Source organism: Rhinoderma darwinii, chromosome 1, assembly GCF_050947455.1.
Source record: "Rhinoderma darwinii isolate aRhiDar2 chromosome 1, aRhiDar2.hap1, whole genome shotgun sequence".
Classification (NCBI taxonomy): Eukaryota; Metazoa; Chordata; class Amphibia; order Anura; family Rhinodermatidae; genus Rhinoderma; species Rhinoderma darwinii.
In genome coordinates, this window is record NC_134687.1 from 401,666,882 (window position 1) to 401,685,703 (window position 18,822).

At 44.9% G+C, this 18,822-nt stretch overlaps 1 protein-coding gene across 4 annotated transcripts in view; it reads left to right on the forward strand.

The window, feature by feature from the left end:
- The window catches only part of SYK (spleen associated tyrosine kinase), a 112,711-nt gene extending 109,817 nt beyond the window's left edge, over positions 1–2,894 (forward strand). For all 4 annotated transcript variants that reach the window (XM_075852627.1, XM_075852642.1, XM_075852635.1 and 1 more), the window contains 2 exons: positions 1,382–1,494; positions 2,586–2,894. In XM_075852627.1, coding sequence (XP_075708742.1) covers positions 1,382–1,494; positions 2,586–2,658 — 186 coding nt within the window. In that variant the 3' untranslated portion in view covers positions 2,659–2,894. The remainder of the gene's footprint in view (positions 1–1,381; positions 1,495–2,585) is intronic.
- Positions 2,895–18,822: the final 15,928 nt, after the last annotated feature.

The following is an 18,822-nucleotide window of genomic DNA, read 5'->3' on the forward strand; positions in this document are numbered from 1 at the left end:
AGTAGCTCTACCAGCATCTTTTTGAGGATTATATTTGGTTTTGACCAAAGACTCTGGGAGAAGAAGTGAAAACAAACAGATTTACTATAATTCACATAGCTTCTCTTACTAACCAGTCAATCTCTCACTTCATAGAACATGGGTATCCCCTCAAACAGACCCTGTTAAGGAACCAATGCAGGTGGATGCTATCTGGGGACAATTTCACGATAACGTGAAAAACTATGAGAGGAAGTTGACAAAGCTTCTACGCCAGTTTTCTGGCATAGAAATATTGCAAACAGCCTAAAGTACAACTTTTGGGCCATTTCACTTCATTTTTCACACTTTAAAAAAAAAAGTGTGCAGATGCTTAGATTAAGGAGGCGTTGCATTTAGTGTTGCATGGACAGCTGAAGATGCGACAAATTTATTAGGAGGCGTATGTCTGGCGCAGTCTTAATACATCTCCCCCATTAAGTCTGTCTTTGATAATGATATTGACCACAGTCCAAGATCTTCTCCGGTGGAAACGTTGACTATTGACAGGTCACCTTTAAGCTCTGGTCCAGTTACCCATGAGACTATTGAGCTGAAGTTTATAACGGATTCTGTTCATTGTGAGAAGACATGTTTTCACTTAATCTCCTCCCCAAAATTTTCAGTAATTTTGGGCATTCCTTGGCTTGGCATCCATGATCCCTCAGTTGATTGCAAGACAAACAATCTGGGGCGAGGCAAGGAGCTGTCAATTAAAAGTAAGAAGGCGGGGTAAACTCGGAAAAGGCTTGAGGAATTGTTAAACTTGATCGACATGTGTCTTTTTTCAACCGTACTAACTATGTAACTATGTCATGAAGAAATGGCTCTTTTCAAATGAAGATATGACTCTTTTATGCTCATTAGAATACGGCACAGGAACACTAAAGAACGGAATACTAAAGGTACAGAGCTGACTTAGAAGATAATTATAGGTTACATTAAAATTATTTTTCACCAACTTCCATCAGGTATTGCTAGTTTAATATGTGAAATGCTGGTGACAGGTTCCCTTTAAGGTAAACACTCAAATATATATAAAAAAAAAAACATTTGTCCATGTCAAAGGTGTCAATAGATTTTAAAGAATGAAAGGTCAAGTTTACCTTTCTCCTACACACATCACTTTCAGACTTTCTGTCGTCAGATACAGCCCTCAGTGACATTCAGCCTGTCATTTACCTGATAGCTGATGACAACCCTGAGAAAAGTGAGGATTTTTGTAACGAGAAGAGCTGTATTTTTATAAATACAAACCGATGCATATCTTTATTACTGTATATGTACATGAAAAGGGTTAATAGAAATTAAATACATCTGATCACTTTTCTGTGCTTACTCATTTTAAAATGTATTTCTATAGGGAATGAAAGGTGGAGAAGTTTCACAGATGATTGAAAGTGGAAAACGTATGGAGTGCCCACCAAAGTGCCCGCCAGAAATGTATGAATTAATGAAATTATGCTGGACCTACAAGTGAGTATGCACTCCATAGTGAGTGTGCCTTAGCATGTCTTACTGGATATAAAAGCATTTAAACTATTATTGAAATTATTGCTATCGTCGAGGGATGTAGCTGGCCAGTTTTCATTACTCCTGCAGCATCGGTAAAGTGAAGCATTACATGGATCACCCATTTAAATCAATGGGTCATACATGTAATGCATGGACTAGACAGGTCCTCCAGAGCCGTCCTTTAGAGAAGGGTATCGTGAGTAAGATACCACCTTCTATTACATCCATATGCCCCAACAGGGCATATATAAAGGGAATGTCTAAAGCAGACAATTGCTTTGATAGCTATTCTGTATAATCTATTAAACTTTTCCCTCTCAAGAGCCTGTAGGCACAAAATATTTAGCATCTTACACTCCTCCCACTAATAAAACCACACCCTTTATGCAAATAAACATAAAAGTTTACCTGAAGTAAATCTATATTATTTCACCCAAAGGCTTAACTTGTACCGGTAATTTTCCTTGTATAGACAGCTTTCTTTTAGGATTACTTGCTAGTAAAACTCCTTCTTTCTTCCATGGATGCCAGCAGCAGCATGTGATGTGTGGGACTAGGGTCAGCATCAGGTGGTCATGGGAGAGGAGAAGAGGTAAGCTAGGACCATTGAGGGACTTGTCAGGTAAAAGGCGGCAGCAGAAGGCTGAAGCGCGTCTTTAGCATAGCTGAGGCAGTAGTTACCGACAGAGAAGGCAGATGTCCGAGAATAAAGAAGAAGTGCGTGTAAAGTCTTCTCCCTTTTAAGGAGTCTATGGATTATACTGCTCTGCTTTATAGCCATCAGGTGTTAAAAAAAAAATCAGCTTTTAGCTATGTGGCCTAATTTTTTGCACCAGAAATACCAATGTCATCATTTTACCGCAAAAAAAATAGGTTATAGAGCAGAGTAGTGTGTGTATTATCATGAGCCATATCATATACACGTGTAAACATACATATAATATATATATATAAGTAAACTGTAGACTGGAGGGTTGGACAGATTTGAATGTATGGGATCAGGTTGCAATAACAGACTATGAATTTTGGATGTCTTCTATTATTTTTTACAGAGTTGAAGATCGTCCTGCTTTTGTCAGTGTTGAGCTTCAACTACGAAATTACTACTATGATATTGCCCAGTAGCTTCTTATAGCAATTTCCTGTAAATGGTTTCTGCCTCATCTTTCTACCCCGGGAACCAAGAAAAATGTATACACATTTTTATTTACAGACATTAATTTCTGTATAAACCTTAAATTCTAGAAAAAGTATGTTGTATTACTCAATTAACTAAGTATCCTAAATGCTGAGTTACTCTAGACGAGTATAAAAGTTATGAGAATTTCTATAAAATAGACTGAGTAGTTATGTTTAAAATATTAAAGACTATTTACCTGTTGTTTTAATTTTGTTTTTTATAAATGACAAAATAAAGTGAACAAAACAAAATGTTCTCCTGGATCGAATATTTATTTACTGATCAAAATAGCTAGGAGAAAGAGGTTGCAGTGCTTCTCTTGGTTTTATTCAGGAAAGGTGAATATGGGCCAGAGACTGTAATACAAGTTTTTGGCTTGTCTTCACCTCTTCCAAATGAAGCCAAGAGAAGGCTACGGGGGCTGAAGGGGCATGGTACTCTACAGGATATGACATGAGAACTTCTTACATGCAGCATCCGCTCTGATCGTTCTAGTTTTCAGTGTGGATCTCAGAGTTCAGAATCCAATCAATGAGAACTTCTGACATGTAGCATTCATCTGGATATGTCTCGTGAGAACATTGTCTTAACATACTGTAATTCAATAGATGTACTGTAAGTTGCAGTCCCTATCTGCGATAGGTAACTGTAAAGGATCTGCCAGGCACAGCTTCTGTGTCAACGCCCATAGGTAATCAGTCTGCACCTGCTTCTATGTCTGTGAGACTGACTCCATCTTCCACCACTCAGGATGGCAGGCTTAGGAGTGGGAGAGCCTATCACAGCCTCGCCAGACGAAGCTAGCTTCCGCCCTCTGTCTATTTGTACCTGCCTTTCCTGTTCCTCCTTGCTTGTGATTCTTCTCATTTGGTTTCCTGGCCCTGTTGCAGCTTCTTGAACTATTTGTCCCTGCTTCATACTGACCCTGGCTTACTGACTACTCTCCTGCTCTGCGTTTGGTACCTCGTACACTCCTGGTTTGACTCGGCTTGTTCACTTCTCTCCTGCTCTGCGTTTGGTACCTCGTACACTCCTGGTTTGACTCGGCTCGTTTACCACTCTTGTTGCTCACGGTGTTGCCGTGGGCAACTGCCCCATTTCCCTTAGCTTCTGTGTACCCTTGTCTGTTGTCCTTCGTGCACTTATTGAGCATAGGGACTGTCGCCCAGTTGTACCCCGTCGCCTAGGGCGGGTCGTTGCAAGTAGGCAGGGACTGAGTGGCGGGTAGATTAGGGCTCACTTGTCTGTTTCCCTACCCCCATCATTACATAATCACAAGCCGATATACCTAGTCTACCCTGGTCCCTGACACTACTATGGGCCCCCTTGAGACCCTGGCTCAGCAAATGCAGGGTCTCTCCCTACAGGTCCAGGCCCTGGCTCAGAGGGTCAACCAGCCTGATGTTACCATGGTAGTGCCCCTCACCTCACCTCTTGAACCCCACCTCAAGTTGCCTGACCGGTTCTCAGGGGACCAGAGGACTTTTCACTCCTTTCGGGAGAGTTGTAGACTCTATTTTCGCTTAAAGCCCCACTTCTCAGGTTCTGAGAGCCACCGGGTGGGTATAATTATGTCCCGGCTCCAGGACGAGCCCCAAGAATGGGCCTTCTCTTTGGCTCCTGATGCCCCTGAACTTTCCTCTGTTGATCTTTTCTTTTCTGCTCTCGGACTCATTTATGACGAGACTGACAAGACTGCCTTTGCCGAGAGTCAGCTGGTGACCTTACGTCAGGGTAAGAGACCTGTTGAGGAGTATTGTGCTGACTTTAGGAAGTGGTGCGTAGCTTCTCGGTGGAATGACCCTGCCTTAAGGTGCCAGTTTAGGTTGGGTCTGTCGAACGCCCTGAAAGACCTGCTAGTTAGCTATCCCTCTTCTGACTCCCTAGATCAGGTTATGGCTTTAGCGGTACGACTTGACCGACTTCTCAGGGAATGACAGCTTGAACGTTTTTGTGTTTTCTCCTCTGACTCCCCCATGATGCCTCTCGAGATTCCGTTGCTTCGTTCTTCCACGGAAGACTCGGAGGTACCTATGTAACTCGGGGCCTCCGTGTCCCCCCAACAACGTAGAGAGTTCCGCAGGAAGAATGGTCTCTGCTTCTATTGTGGGGATGACAAGCATCAAGTGAACAACTGTCCTAGGCTTAGGAGTAAGCAGCCGGAAAACTTCCGCGCCTAAGTGATCATCGGGGAGGTCACTTGGGCGCACAGGTATTTCCCGTAAATATGAAACGTAATAAAATCTTGCTTCCCTTTCAGGTCTCTTTTGGTGGTAGGTCTGCTACCGGCAGTGCCTTCGTGGATTCAGGGTCTTCTGCTAATATCATGTCTGTGGAATTTGCTATGTCTCTAGCTATGCCTTTGATTGATTTGCCTAAACCTGTCCCGGTAGTGGGTATCGACTCCACTCCTCTTGCTAATGGTTATTTTACACAGCATACCCCTGTTTTTGAACTCCTTGTTGGCTCCATGCATTTGGAGCAGTGCTCTGTACTGTTGATGCAGGGATTATCGTCCGATTTGGTTTTAGGCCTTCCCTGGTTGCAGTTGCATAATACCTCGTCATGCCCTTTGGGTTGTGTAATGCTCCCGCGGTCTTCCAAAATTTCATAAATGAGATTTTAAGAGATTACCTGGGGGTATTTCTGGTAGTGTACCTTGATGACATACTTGTGTTTTCCAAGGACTGGTCCTCCCACATTGAGCACGTCAGGAAGGTGCTCCAGGTCCTTCGGGAAAACAAACTGTTTGCGAAAACCGAAAAATGTGTGTTTGGGGTGCAGGAGATACCATTTTTGGGTAAAATCCTCACTCCTTATGAATTCCGCATGGACCCCGCCAAGGTCCAGGCTGTGGCGGAATGGGTCCAACCTGCCTCCCTGAAGGCGTTACAGTGCTTCCTGGGGTTTGCTAATTATTACAGGAGATTTATTGCTAACTTCTCGGTCATCGCTAAGCCTCTTACGGATCTCACTCGCAAAGGTGCTGATCTCCTCCACTGGCCTCCTGACGCTGTCCAGGCTTTTGAGGTCCTTAAGAAGTGCTTTATCTCGGCCCCGGTGCTGGTTCAGCCCAACCAAATGGAGCCATTTATCGTGGAAGTTGACGCATCCGAGGTGGGAGTGGGGGCTGTCTTGTCCCAGGGTACCAGGTCCCTCACCCATTTCCGCCCCTGTGCCTAATTCTCCAGGAAGTTTTCGCCCACTGAGAGTAACTATGATATTGGCAACCGCAAACTCTTAGCCATTAAATGGGCATTTGAAGAGTGGCGCCACTTCCTGGAGGGGGCTAGGCACCAGGTAACGCTCCTTACCGACCACAAGAATCTGGTTTTCCTAGAATCTGCCCGGAGGCTAAACCTAAGACAAGCTCGATGGGCGTTATTTTTTACCAGATTCAACTTTTTGGTTACCTATAGGGCTGGGTCTAAAAATATTAAGGCTGATGCACTGTCGCGTAGCTTCATGGCCAGCCCTCCTTCGGAGGAAGATCCTGCTTGTATTTTGCCTCCAGGTATAATCATTTCCTCTATTGATTCTGATTTAGTCTCTGAAATTGCGGCTGATCAAGGTTCAGCTCCCGGGAACCTTCCTGAGAACAAGCTGTTTGTTCCCCTGCAATATCGGCTAAGGGTACTTAGGGAAAATCATGACTCCGCACTATCTGGTCATCCAGGCATCCTGGGTACCAAACACCTCATTGCCAGAAACTATTGGTGGCCTGGGTTGCCTAAAGACGTTATGGCCTACGTCGCCGCTTGTGAGGTTTGTGCTAGGTCCAAGACTCCCAGGTCACGACCAGCGGGCTTACCACGTTCGTTGCCCATTCCCCAGAGACCTTGGACACATATCTCCATGGATTTTATCACCGATTTGCCTCCATCCCAAGACAAGTCGGTGGTGTGGGTGGTAGTAGACCGCTTCAGTAAGATGTGCCACTTTGTGCCCCTCAAGAAACTACCCAACGCCAAGACGTTAGCTACCTTGTTTGTCAAACACATCCTGCGTCTCCATGGGGTCCCTGTCAATATTGTTTCGGACAGAGGGGTACAATTTGTTTCTTTGTTTTGGAGAGCCTTCTGTAAGAAGTTGCAGATTGATCTGTCCTTCTCCTCTGCTTTCCATCCTGAAACCAATTTCCAAACTGAAAGGACTAATCAATCTCTAGAACAATATTTAAGGTGTTTTATCTCTGACTGTCAATATGATTGGTCTCATTCATTCCCCTCGCTGAATTTTCCCTTAACCCCTTCCCGACATTTGCCGTACATGTACGTCATGGAAAGCATTGACTTCCCGCAAAATGCCGTACATGTACGGCAAACGGGAAAACAGTTATAAAAAAAAATGAGAAGGTTTTAAAGTAAAGATGGCTGCTGTTCATAACAGCAGGCCATCTGTACACGATGCCCAGGGGGGTGTCGCCTCCCCCCCGCATCGGCGATCGCCGCCATTGGCCGGTCAATTCAGACCGGCCAATTCTGGCCGTTTGCGGCTTTAGCCTATTACTGTGCCACAGGGCACAGTGATATGGTGGTGATTGGTGCTGTCTAGGACAGCACCAATCACTACCATCTTCCACGTAAAAAATGGCGGTGATACCAGGCCCCCGATCGCTACGGTTGGTCGGTCTGCACCGACCGACCAATCGCAGCCATGGCGGGTGTTTGAAACACCCTTCACCAGCCCTGCCCACCTCATTCCGGTTAGGAACGGTGAGCAGAGCTGGTGTGACCGTCTGTGAAGCCAACTTACCGAATCTGAGGCCTTCTGTGCTGCGATCCTGCTGTGACGTCTTCACCCGACGGCTTCCTGCTGCAGAGTGAACCGTCATCATCATCATCTGTGCTGCTGCTGATTTTTATTTTTTTTTGCAGCAGCAGCAGCACTTGTTTTTTCCTAAATGTCTTATCCCTGTACCCTCCCCCCCCATCCCCCCTCCCCCTCTTTCCCTTTTTACGTCCTGCGGCTGCGGATCAGTGACCGCCATCACTGACCGCCAATTTTTGGCACAGGACTTACTTTTTTTTTGCATTTTTGCACCTCCCTGTGTGCGCCCTGCGGCCACTGAGTGCTGATCAGTGACCGCAATCACTGATCAGCATCCGTGGTAATTTTTTTTATTTTTTGGCCTTTTTTTATTACTGCACCTTTTTTTTTGTGTGCGCCCTGCGGCTACTGAGTGCTGAGTCTAATAATCAGCCTCAGTGGTAATTTGTTTACGCAGGTTTCTTTCTGGCCTTTTTTTTTTTATAAAACTGTAAAAAAGAGTAGCATTAGAGTAGCGGACCGTTTTGTAAAAAAAATATATAGCAGAAGTTATAGCTATATATTTTTTTATACAGTTTGAATAAATTTACATCTTATAGTTAGCGTCCATTTAGTGACGGACATTCAGTCCGTTCACTAAATTTTTGATAGCGTAGCGACAGTTTTAGTATAAATTTATATCTTATAGTCAGCGTCCGTTTAGTGACGAACATTCAGTCCGTTCACTAAATTTTTGATAGCGTAGCGACAGTTTTAGTATAAATTTATATCTTATAGTCAGCGTCCGTTTAGTGACGGACATTCAGTCCGTTCACTAAATTTTGGATAGCGTAGCGACAGTTTTAGTATAAATTTATATCTTATAGTCAGCGTCCGTTTAGTGACGGACATTCAGTTTTTTTTAACTGAAGTTCGTTCACTAAATTTTTGATAGCGTAGCGACAGTTTTAGTATAAATTTATATCTTCTAGTCAGCGTCCGTTTAGTGACGGACATTCAGTCCGTTCACTACATTTTTGATAGCGTAGCGACAGTTTTAGTATAAATTTATATCTTATAGTCAGCGTCCGTTTAGTGACGAACATTCAGTCCGTTCACTAAATTTTTGATAGCGTAGCGACAGTTTTAGAGTAAATTTACAGCGTTATAGTTAGAGTTAGTTATTTATTTGTTAGTGTCAGGTAGTCAGGAATTTTTCTTTTTCTTCTCTTCCTTTTTTTTTTTTTCAATAAATTTCATATACACGTGTAAAAGCACAACACACAACCACCTCTAAAAATAAATTATTACACGTGTTGAAGCACTACATACCGCCCTAATAAAAATGTCCCAATCATCCCAAAGGCTCTACTCCGCTGAGGAGGCATACGCCATCCTGGCCTCTGACACTGAATCGGCCAGCGAGGGAGAAGAGGAAATTGCCCCATTCATCTTGACCTCCTCCTCATCATCCTCATCCAGTGATGAGGAACCCCCACAAAGGCGCCCCAGGGCATCAGCTCAGGCAACCCCCCAAATTAGTGATATCGTGTGGAACCCACCCCCTGATAATTATGAGCCTCACATTCCGGATTTCAGAGGAAGCTCAGGAATTCGGTTAGAGACTGCAGGCCTCACGGAAATTGACTTTTTCAAGGTCTTTTTCTCTGAGGATTTGGTTAATTTAATGGTGGCCCAAACAAATTTATACGCCCAGCAATTTTTAGCCCGAAACCCCACTTCATCATTTGCTAGGTGGACCCCCATAGAGGCAGCAGAAATGATGACATTTTGGGGCCTTGTTCTACATATGGGCCTAGTAAAAAAGCCAGAGATTAGGCAATACTGGAGTGCGGACATTTTATACAGCACCCCATTATACCGCATGGCAATGACCCGGACACGATTTGAAATCATTCTGAAATTTTTGCATTATAGTGATAATGCACAGTGCCCACCCCGTGATGACCCCACATACGATCACCTTTTCAAAATCAGGCCAGTCATTGATCATTTCTGCACCAAATTTCCTGAAGTGTACACCCCCGAAAAGAATATAGCAATAGACGAGTCCCTTGTACATTTTAAGGGGAGACTAAAATTCCGCTAATACCTGCCAAGCAAGAGGGTGAGGTACGAAATTAAAATGTACAAGCTGTGCGAGAGCAGCTCAGGGTACACCTATAGGTTTAGGGTTTATGAAGGGAAGGACACCAGGATAGAACCCCGAGAATGCCCACCTGTCCTGGGAGTTAGTGGGAAAATAGTGTGGGATTTGATGCACCCACTGCTGGACCAGGGTTATCACCTTTACGTGGATAACTTCTACACCAGCATCCCACTATTTAAATGCCTCTCCACCAGAAATACTTCAGCATGCGGCACCGTGCGCAAAAACCAGAGAGGCCTCTCTAAATATCTGATTGCGCAACCACTAAGAAAGGGAGAAAGCAGGGCACTACACAGCGATAACTTGTTGCTGGTCAAGTATAAGGACAAGAGGGATGTCCTTATGTTGACCACAATACATGGTTGTGGCAGCACCTCGGTACCTGTCCGAGGTACCACCACAATGACCTCCAAGCCAGACTGCATCCTCGGCTACAATAAGTACATGGGAGGGGTTGATCTCTCTGATCAAGTACTAAAGCCATACAGTGCCATGCGGAAAACAAAGGTGTGGTATAAAAAGCTGGCCGTGCACATGGTACAGATGGCATTTTATAACGCTTACGTGCTATACCAATGTGCAGGCCAGACAGGGACATTCCTTAATTTTCAAGAGGTGGTTATCAAGGCCCTTGTATTTGGGAACCAGGAAGGGGAGGGCCCCAGTACTTCTAGATGCGATGGTCCACATATTGTACCAGGGCAACACTTTCCCGGCGAAATCCCCTCCACTGGTAAAAAGGGAAGGAGCCAAAAAAGGTGCAAAGTCTGTTACAAAAGGGGGAGAAGACGAGACACAACTTATCATTGTGAAACCTGCCCCGACAAACCTGCCCTGTGTATAAAGGAGTGCTTCAAAGTTTATCACACATCCATGGATTTTTAATTGGATCATTTATTTAAATGCTCACTATACCCCTAAATAATTTCCTTGAGCGGCATGATTTCCCAAAAGGGGTCAATTTTGGGGGGTTTCCACTGTTTTGTCCCCTCAGGGGCTTTGCAAATGCAACATTGCCGCTGCAAACCATTCCTGATAAATTTGAGCTCCAAATGGCGTTCTTTCCCTTCTCAGCCTTGCCGTGTGTCCAAACAGCTGTTTATGACCACATGTGGGGTACTGTTTTACTCGGAACAAACTGCTCTACAAATTTTGTGGTGCTTTTTTTCCTTAAGTCCTTGTGGGAATGAAAAAAAATTAGCTAAACCTACGTTTTATTGGGAAAAATGTAGATTTTCATTTTCACGTCCTACTTCCAATCATTTCTGCAAAAATCCTGTGGGGTCAAAATGCTCACTATACCCCTAGATAATTTCCTGAAGGGGTGTAGTTTCCAACATGGGGTCACTTGTGGGGGGTTTCCACTGTTTTGTCCCCTCAGGGCTTTGCAAATGCGACATGGCCTCCGCAAACCATTCCTGCTAAATTTGAGCTCCAAAAGTCAAATGGCCTTCCTTCCCTTCTAAGCCCTGCCGTGTGTCCAAACAGCAGTCTATGACCACATGTGGGGTACTGTTTTACTCGGAACAAACTGCTCTCCAAATTTTGTGGTGCTTTTTTTCCTTAAGTCCTTGTGGGAATGAAAAAAAATTAGCTAAACCTACGTTTTATTGGGAAAAATGTAGATTTTCATTTTCACGTCCTACTTCCAATCATTTCTGCAAAAATCCTGTGGGGTCAAAATGCTCACTATACCCCTAGATAATTTCCTGAAGGGGTGTAGTTTCCAACATGGGGTCACTTGTGGGGGGTTTCCACTGTTTTGTCCCCTCAGGGCTTTGCAAATGCGACATGGCCTCCGCAAACCATTCCTGCTAAATTTGAGCTCCAAAAGTCAAATGGCCTTCCTTCCCTTCTAAGCCCTGCCGTGTGTCCAAACAGCAGTCTATGACCACATGTGGGGTACTGTTTTACTCGGAACAAACTGCTCTCCAAATTTTGTGGTGCTTTTTTTCCTTAAGTCCTTGTGGGAATGAAAAAAAATTAGCTAAACCTACGTTTTATTGGGAAAAATGTAGATTTTCATTTTCACGTCCTACTTCCAATCATTTCTGCAAAAATCCTGTGGGGTCAAAATGCTCACTATACCCCTAGATAATTTCCTGAAGGGGTGTATTTCCAAAATGGAGTCACTTGTGGGGGGTTTCCACTGTTTTGTCCCCTCAGGGCTTTGCAAATGCGACATGGCCTCCGCAAACCATTCCTGCTAAATTTGAGCTCCAAAAGTCAAATGGCGTTCCTTCCCTTCTAAGCCCTGCCGTTTGTCCAAACAGCAGTCTATGACCACATGTGGGGTACTGTTTTACTCGGGACAAACTGCTCTACAAATTTTGTGGTGCTTTTTTTCCTTAAGTCCTTGTGGGAATAAAAAAAAATTACCTAAACCTACGTATTATTGGGAAAAATGTAGATTTTCATTTTCACGTCCTACTTCCAATAATTTCTGCAAAAATCCTGTTGTGTCAAAATGCTCACTATACCCCTAGATAATTTCCTCAAGGGGTTTAGTTTCCAAAATGGGGTCACTTGTGGGGGGATTCCACTGTTTTGTCCCCTCAGGGGCTTTGCAAATGCGACATGGCCTCCGCAAACCATTCCTGCTAAATTTGAGCTCCAAAAGTCAAATGGCGTTCCTTCCCTTCTAAGCCTTGCCGTGTGTCCAAACAGCAGTCTATGACCACATGTGGGGTACTGTTTTACTCGGGACAAACTGCTCTACAAATTTTGTGGTGCTTTTTTTCCTTAAGTCCTTGTGGGAATAAAAAAAAATTACCTAAACCTACGTATTATTGGGAAAAATGTAGATTTTCATTTTCACGTCCTACTTCCAATAATTTCTGCAAAAATCCTGTGGGGTCAAAATGCTCACTATACCCCTAGATAATTTCCTCAAGGGGTTTAGTTTCCAAAATGGGGTCACTTGTGGGGGGTTTCTACTGTTTTGGCACCGCAAGAGTCCTTCAAACCTGATATGGTGCCTAAAATATATTGTAATAAAAACAAGGCCCCAAAATCCTCTAGGTGCTCCTTTGCTTCTGAGGCCGGTGCTTCAGTCCATAAGCACGCTACAGCCACATGTGGGATATTTCTAAAAACTGCAGAATCTTGGCAATAAATATTGAGTTGCATATTTCTGTTGAAACTTTCTGTGTTACAAAAAAAAATGGATTCAAAATGAATTTCTGCAAAAAAAAACGAAATTTGTAAATTTCACCTCTACTTTGCTTTAATTCCAGTGAAACGTCTAAAGGGTTAAGAAACTTTCTAAATGCTGTTTTGAATTCTTTGAGGGGTGCAGTTTTTAAAATGGGGTGACTTATTGGGGGTTTCTAATATATAAGGCCCTCAAAGCCACTTCAGAACTGAACTGCCCCCTGTAAAAATAGCCTTTTGAAATTTTCTTGAAAATGTGAGAAATTGCTGCTAAAGTTCTAAGCCTTGTGAGGTCATAGAAAAATAAAAGGATGTTCAAAAAACGATGCCAAACTAAAGTAGACATATGGGGGATGTTAGTTAGCAACAATTTTGTGTGTTATAACTGCCTGTCTTACAAGCAGATACATTTAAATTGATAAAAATGCTAATTTTTGCAATTTTTCACTATATTTTGGTGTTTTTCACAATTAAATACTGAATGTATCAACCAAATTTTACCACTATCTTAAAGACCAATGTGTCACGAGAAAACAATCTCAGAATCGCTTGGATAGGTACAAGCATTCCGACGTTATTACCACATAAAGTGAAACATGTCAGATTTGAAAAATGAGGCTCTGTCAGGAAGGTCAAAAGTGGCTAAAGAGGGAAGGGGTTAATAACCAGGTCAGTAACTCGTCAGGGGTCTCCCCCTTTTTCTGTAATTTTGGGTTTAATCCACGGTTCTCCTCCGTTTCACCTGGTAGTTCCAACAATCCCGAGGTAGAGGTCGTTGATCGGGAACTGTGCACAGTCTGGGCCCATGTTCAGAAGAACCTAGAGGCGTCCCAGAGCGTACAAAAAACTCAGGCTGATTGAAAATGTTCTGCTAACCCCTTGTTTATGGTCGGGGATCTGGTGTAGTTATCGTCTAGGAACTTGCATCTTAATGTCCCGTCCAAGAAGTTTGCTCCCCGGTTTATTGGGCCGTATAAGGTCATTGAAGTCCTCAATCCTGTCTCCTTCCGGCTGGAGTTACCCCCATCTTTTCGTATACACGACGTGTTGCATGCCTCCCTCCTTAAACGCTGCTCCCCGTCCTTGGCTCCCTCGAGGAAACCTCCTGTTCCCGTTCTCACCCCTGAGGGGGTGGAATTCGAGGTGGCCAAGATTGTGGACAGCAAGATGGTCCAAGGCTCCCTCCAGTACCTGGTCCATTGGAGAGGATACGGGCCTGAGGAGAGGACTTGGGTACCCGCCCGGGATGTTCACGCTGGGGTATTGGTCAGGAAGTTCCACCTTCGTTTCCCCATTAAACCAGGTCCACTTAGAAAGGGTCCGGTGGCCCCTCAAAAGGGGGGGTACTGTAAAGGATCTGCCAGGCACAGCTTCGGGGTTAACTTTCATAGGTAATCAGTCTTCACCTGAGTCTATCTCTCTGAGACTGACTCCAGCTTCCACCACTCAGGCTGGCAGGCTTAGGAGTGGGAGAGCCTATTGCAGCCTGGCCAGACTCAGCTAGCTCCCGCCCTCTGTCTATTTATACCTGCCTTTCCTGTTCCTCCTTGCTTGTGATTCTTTCCGTGTGGTTTCCTGGCCCAGCTACAGCTCCTAACTATTTGATCCTGCTCCATACTGACCCTGGCTTTCTGACTACTCTTCTGCTCTGCGTTTGGTACCTCGTGCTCTCCTGGTTTGACTTGGCTCGTTCACCACTCTGTTGCTCACGGTGTTGCCGTGGGCAACTGCCCCTTTCCCTTTGCTTTATATTCCCTTGTATGTTTTTCTCGTGCACTTACTGAGCATAGGGACCGCCGCCCAGTTGTACCCCGTCACCTAGGGCGGGTCGTTGCAAGTAGGCAGGGACAGAGTGGCAGGTAGATTAGGGCTCACTTGTCCGTTTCCCTACCCCTATCATTACAGTACACTTGTCTGTTGTCCTTCGTGCACTTATTGAGCGTAGGGACTGTCGCCCAGTGGTACCCCGTCACCTAGGGCGGGTCGTTGCAAGTAGGCAGGGACTGAGTGGGGGGTAGATTAGGGCTCACTTGTCTGTTTCCCTACCCCCATCATTACAGTAACATTTTAGATCTTGAAATACACAAACTGTATGTACAATTTTACAATTACAAATTCTTAAAGGGTATGTATAATTTATTTGAAAAAAACGGGACCCCATACGGCGCTGCTACTCAGGAACGGATACAGTAGTAGTTTAGAATTGAAACTTTATTGTAGGCTACGCGTTTCAATGCCGCACGCGTAGCCTACAATAAAGTTTCAATTCTAAACTACTACTGTATCCGTTCCTGAGTAGCAGCGCCGTATGGGGTCCCGTTTTTTTCAAATAAATTATACATTTACATCGCGGTGGTCCTTCAAGATTGACCGGCTGGGATCTCGGCAGCAGCACTCATCCATTATCTACCTACTATACGCTCCTGACATTTTCACCTGTGGTAAGCCTCCATCTGTCAAACTAAGTTTGTTATTTCTTGGGCTTACTCACACTATGTGGCGCCGTGCTTTTCTCTCTCAATTCTAAATTCTTAAAGGGAACCTGCCACCAGCATTTCACCTATTGAACTCTCCTCACTCCTAAGTGGCCGCTGCTGTCTTAAGTTCATTGCCGATATCCCCTATCCTAAACTCCTCCTCCAACTGTAAATAACATTTCACACCTGTTATGGTAATAACCCAGCAGTCTCGTTTATTCCTCTTCTTGGGCCCACCCACTTCTGAAAACTGGTGGGCCCTGAATGCCAAAAATCTTGTCTGAGATAGCGCACATGAGCCCGTCATGTATGGTCCAACACCCTACCCTTCTTCGTCTTGGCCTTAAATTTAGTTACTGCGCATGCGCCACTATCGTGTCCCGTGGTGCATATGCTCCAGAACAGGACATTGATGCGCACGCATGGGATTTCGTGTGTGCTGGGGGGGAGGCGAGGAGCTGTCAATCAAAAAAAGGAGGCGGGGTTAACGCGGAAAGGCTTTTCAAACAAAGATATTACTCTTTTATTCTCATTAGCATACGGTGTGGGAACACTAAAAAACTGAATGCTAAAAGTACAGAGCCGACTTAGAAGATAATTATAGGTTACATAAAAATGAATTTTCTCCCACTTCCAATTGCGGGTTTAATAGGTGAAATGCTGGTGACAGGTTCCCTTTAACTATTTTTCACCCTTACAGTATATTCTCTACCCTTGCCCTTAAAGTGTACCTATTGTTTTATTTATTTATTGTCTGTTCAATCCAAATATGTCCAAAATTTTAAGCTGATTATTATAATAATACATCTCGTTAGCTTAAAATCCTCTGCTTCCCTTCACAAAGCCATGGAGTTAAATTATCCTCCAAATTTAAGATCCCTTAGTGACAGCCGCAGGCAGTCAGAATTTTATAATTTATAGAAACACTGGGCAAAACAAGGGCAAATTTACTCAGCTCTCTAAGATTTAGACAGCATAAACTTAGACCAGGCTATCTGAATTTGCACAAAATTTATTTTAGTAGCGCTTTCTCTATGATAAATTTGGCACATCTTGCTTGACACTTTAATCTTACTTACACAAACTCTTTTTTAGATTCGTTTTTGTTTGCTGCATTTTTGCACAATTTAATCCACGCCCCTTCACCACTAATCCATGCCCTCTTTTTAGACACTTTTTGAAAGTGTTTAGTAAGGTGCAAACATCTGTTCTTTAATTAGCCCAGGGGCGAAGCTAAAGGCTCATGGGCCTAGGTGCAACTTGTCTTTACAGATGCTGGTCGCAACCCGTTTTTAAATTTCAGCTGCATTGCTGTGTCCCTTAAGTAACCCATCGATGCAGCACTAGCAGCCAGAGATGTTGTTAGAGTCTTAAAAGATATGGGGCACAAGCCCCAGCACCTATGTTTTGCCCCCCCCCCCCAAAATATGCAAAAATATACTTTTATAACACGGGAGGCTAAGATACAGCAGTGCAACGCTACGTTTGATAGTATACCTAAATAATGTGTTAATCAAATAATTTCCATATACCCAGGGCCGGCCTTTGGGCTGTTCGACCTTTGCCATTGCACAGAGCGCATCACTCCAGCAGGTGTAAGGGGGCGCTGCGCTGGCTCCCTTCCCCTGCTTGTGTTTCAGAAGTGCCCGAGCCCAGTGGCTCAGCAGCTGCCTTTCCACCTGTGCGCTTATTCTCTCAGTGGCGTTGCTTCCGCTGTAGGATCCATATCGGCCCCTGTGGCTGCTACAGCGGTAGCGACACCTCAATTAATAGTATCTGCGTTCTTAGGACGCAAATACTATTGAACACTATAGCAGAGCAGGGAGGTATCTCCCTGCTCTGCTATCTACTAGCGCCACTGTAGCTCCCTGAAGGAGGGGAATCCCTGTGTAGATGGGGATTCCACTCCTAGACGGAGTGCTTGATGTCTCTCTCCTTTAATGGACAGAGACATCAGGGGCAACTCCTGAAGCTTAATCCCCGTCCACATCATTGCCGACGCTGGGACTGGGGATTACACTCCAGGAGAAGCTCCTGATGTCACTGTCCATAAATGGACAGAGACGTCAGGGGCTTCTCCTGGAGTGGAATGCCCGGTCACAGCGCTGGCAACGCTGTGGATGGGGATTCTGCTTCAGGAGTTACCCCTAATATCACTGTCCATATATGGACAGAGACATCAAGCGCTCCGTTCAAGAGCGGAATTCCCGGCCACTGGGGGATTCCGCTCCTTTAGGAAGCTACAGTGGCGCTATCTATAGGAAGGGGGGATGCTATCTACAAGAGGGCTGCATGGCACTACCCACAAGGGGGCTGTGTGGCACTACCTACAAGGGGGCTGTGTGGCACTACCTACAAGGGGGCTGTGTGGCACTACCTACAAGGGGGCATTGTGGCACTACCTACAAGGGGGCAGTGTGGCGCTACCTACAAGGGGGCTGTGTAGAACTACCCACAAGGGGGCTGTGTGCCACTACCTACAAGGGGCTGTGTGGCACTATCTACAGGGGGCATCTGTGAGTGGCGGCCTGATGGTCATTTTAGTGAGAGTGGCGGGCTGATGGTAATTTTACTGTGAGTGGGGGGCTGATGGTAATTTTACTGTGAGTGGCGAGCTGATGGTCATTTTACTGTGAGTGCCGGGCTGATGGTCATTTTACTGTGAGAGGCAGACTGATGGTAATTTTAATGTGAGTGGGGGCTGAATTTTTTTCCAGGGGTGCCTCGAGTCTGAAAAGGTTGGGAAACACTGTACTAGGCTACAGGATCACACCAGCCAAGGATCCCGTCGTCGGCATTGTGGAGCAGCTCAGTTCGTCGTGGGAATTGAGCCTAGGTGAGTACAATTGTTTTTATTTGGGGGGCAATGACTACAAGGGGGAGGTGGGCGTCTGTATGGCACTGTTTACAAGGAGGAGGTGGGGGATTATGGCACAGTCTACAGGGAGGCTGTATGGCACAATCTACAGGGAGGCACTATCTACAAGAAGGGCTGTGTGTAGCAGCCAGGGGAGGGGGGCATTATACTGTGTGGAGACCAATAAGTGGACATTATACTGTGTAGGGGCACTACAGGGTCTAATATACTGTGTGTGGTACTTAGGGGGGCATAATACGGTGTGAGTACAATTAGAGGACAAAATACTGTGTCTTTGAAGGGGTTATAATATATTATATTATTAAAGGGGTTTTCCCACGAGGGACATTTATGACATATCCACAGGAAATGTCATAAATGTCAGATAGATGCGGGTCCCACCTCTGGGACCCGCACCTATCTCTAGAACGGTGCCCCCTAAACCCCGTTCTAGCTTTGTCTGTATTACTGACTCTCGGCCACTTCCTGACTTTATGGTCGGGAGTTAAGAAAACAGCATACCCCGCTGAGTTACGCTGTAGTGAACAGCAGTTACGGAAGCAGCACAGTATGCGAGCTACGCTGTTTCTGTAACAACCATTCAGTTCTATGGGGCTTACGAAAACAGCATAGCTCAGCGAGCTACGCTGTTTTCACCTTCATGGTCGGAAATCAGCCGACACACAAATAGGTAGAACGGGGC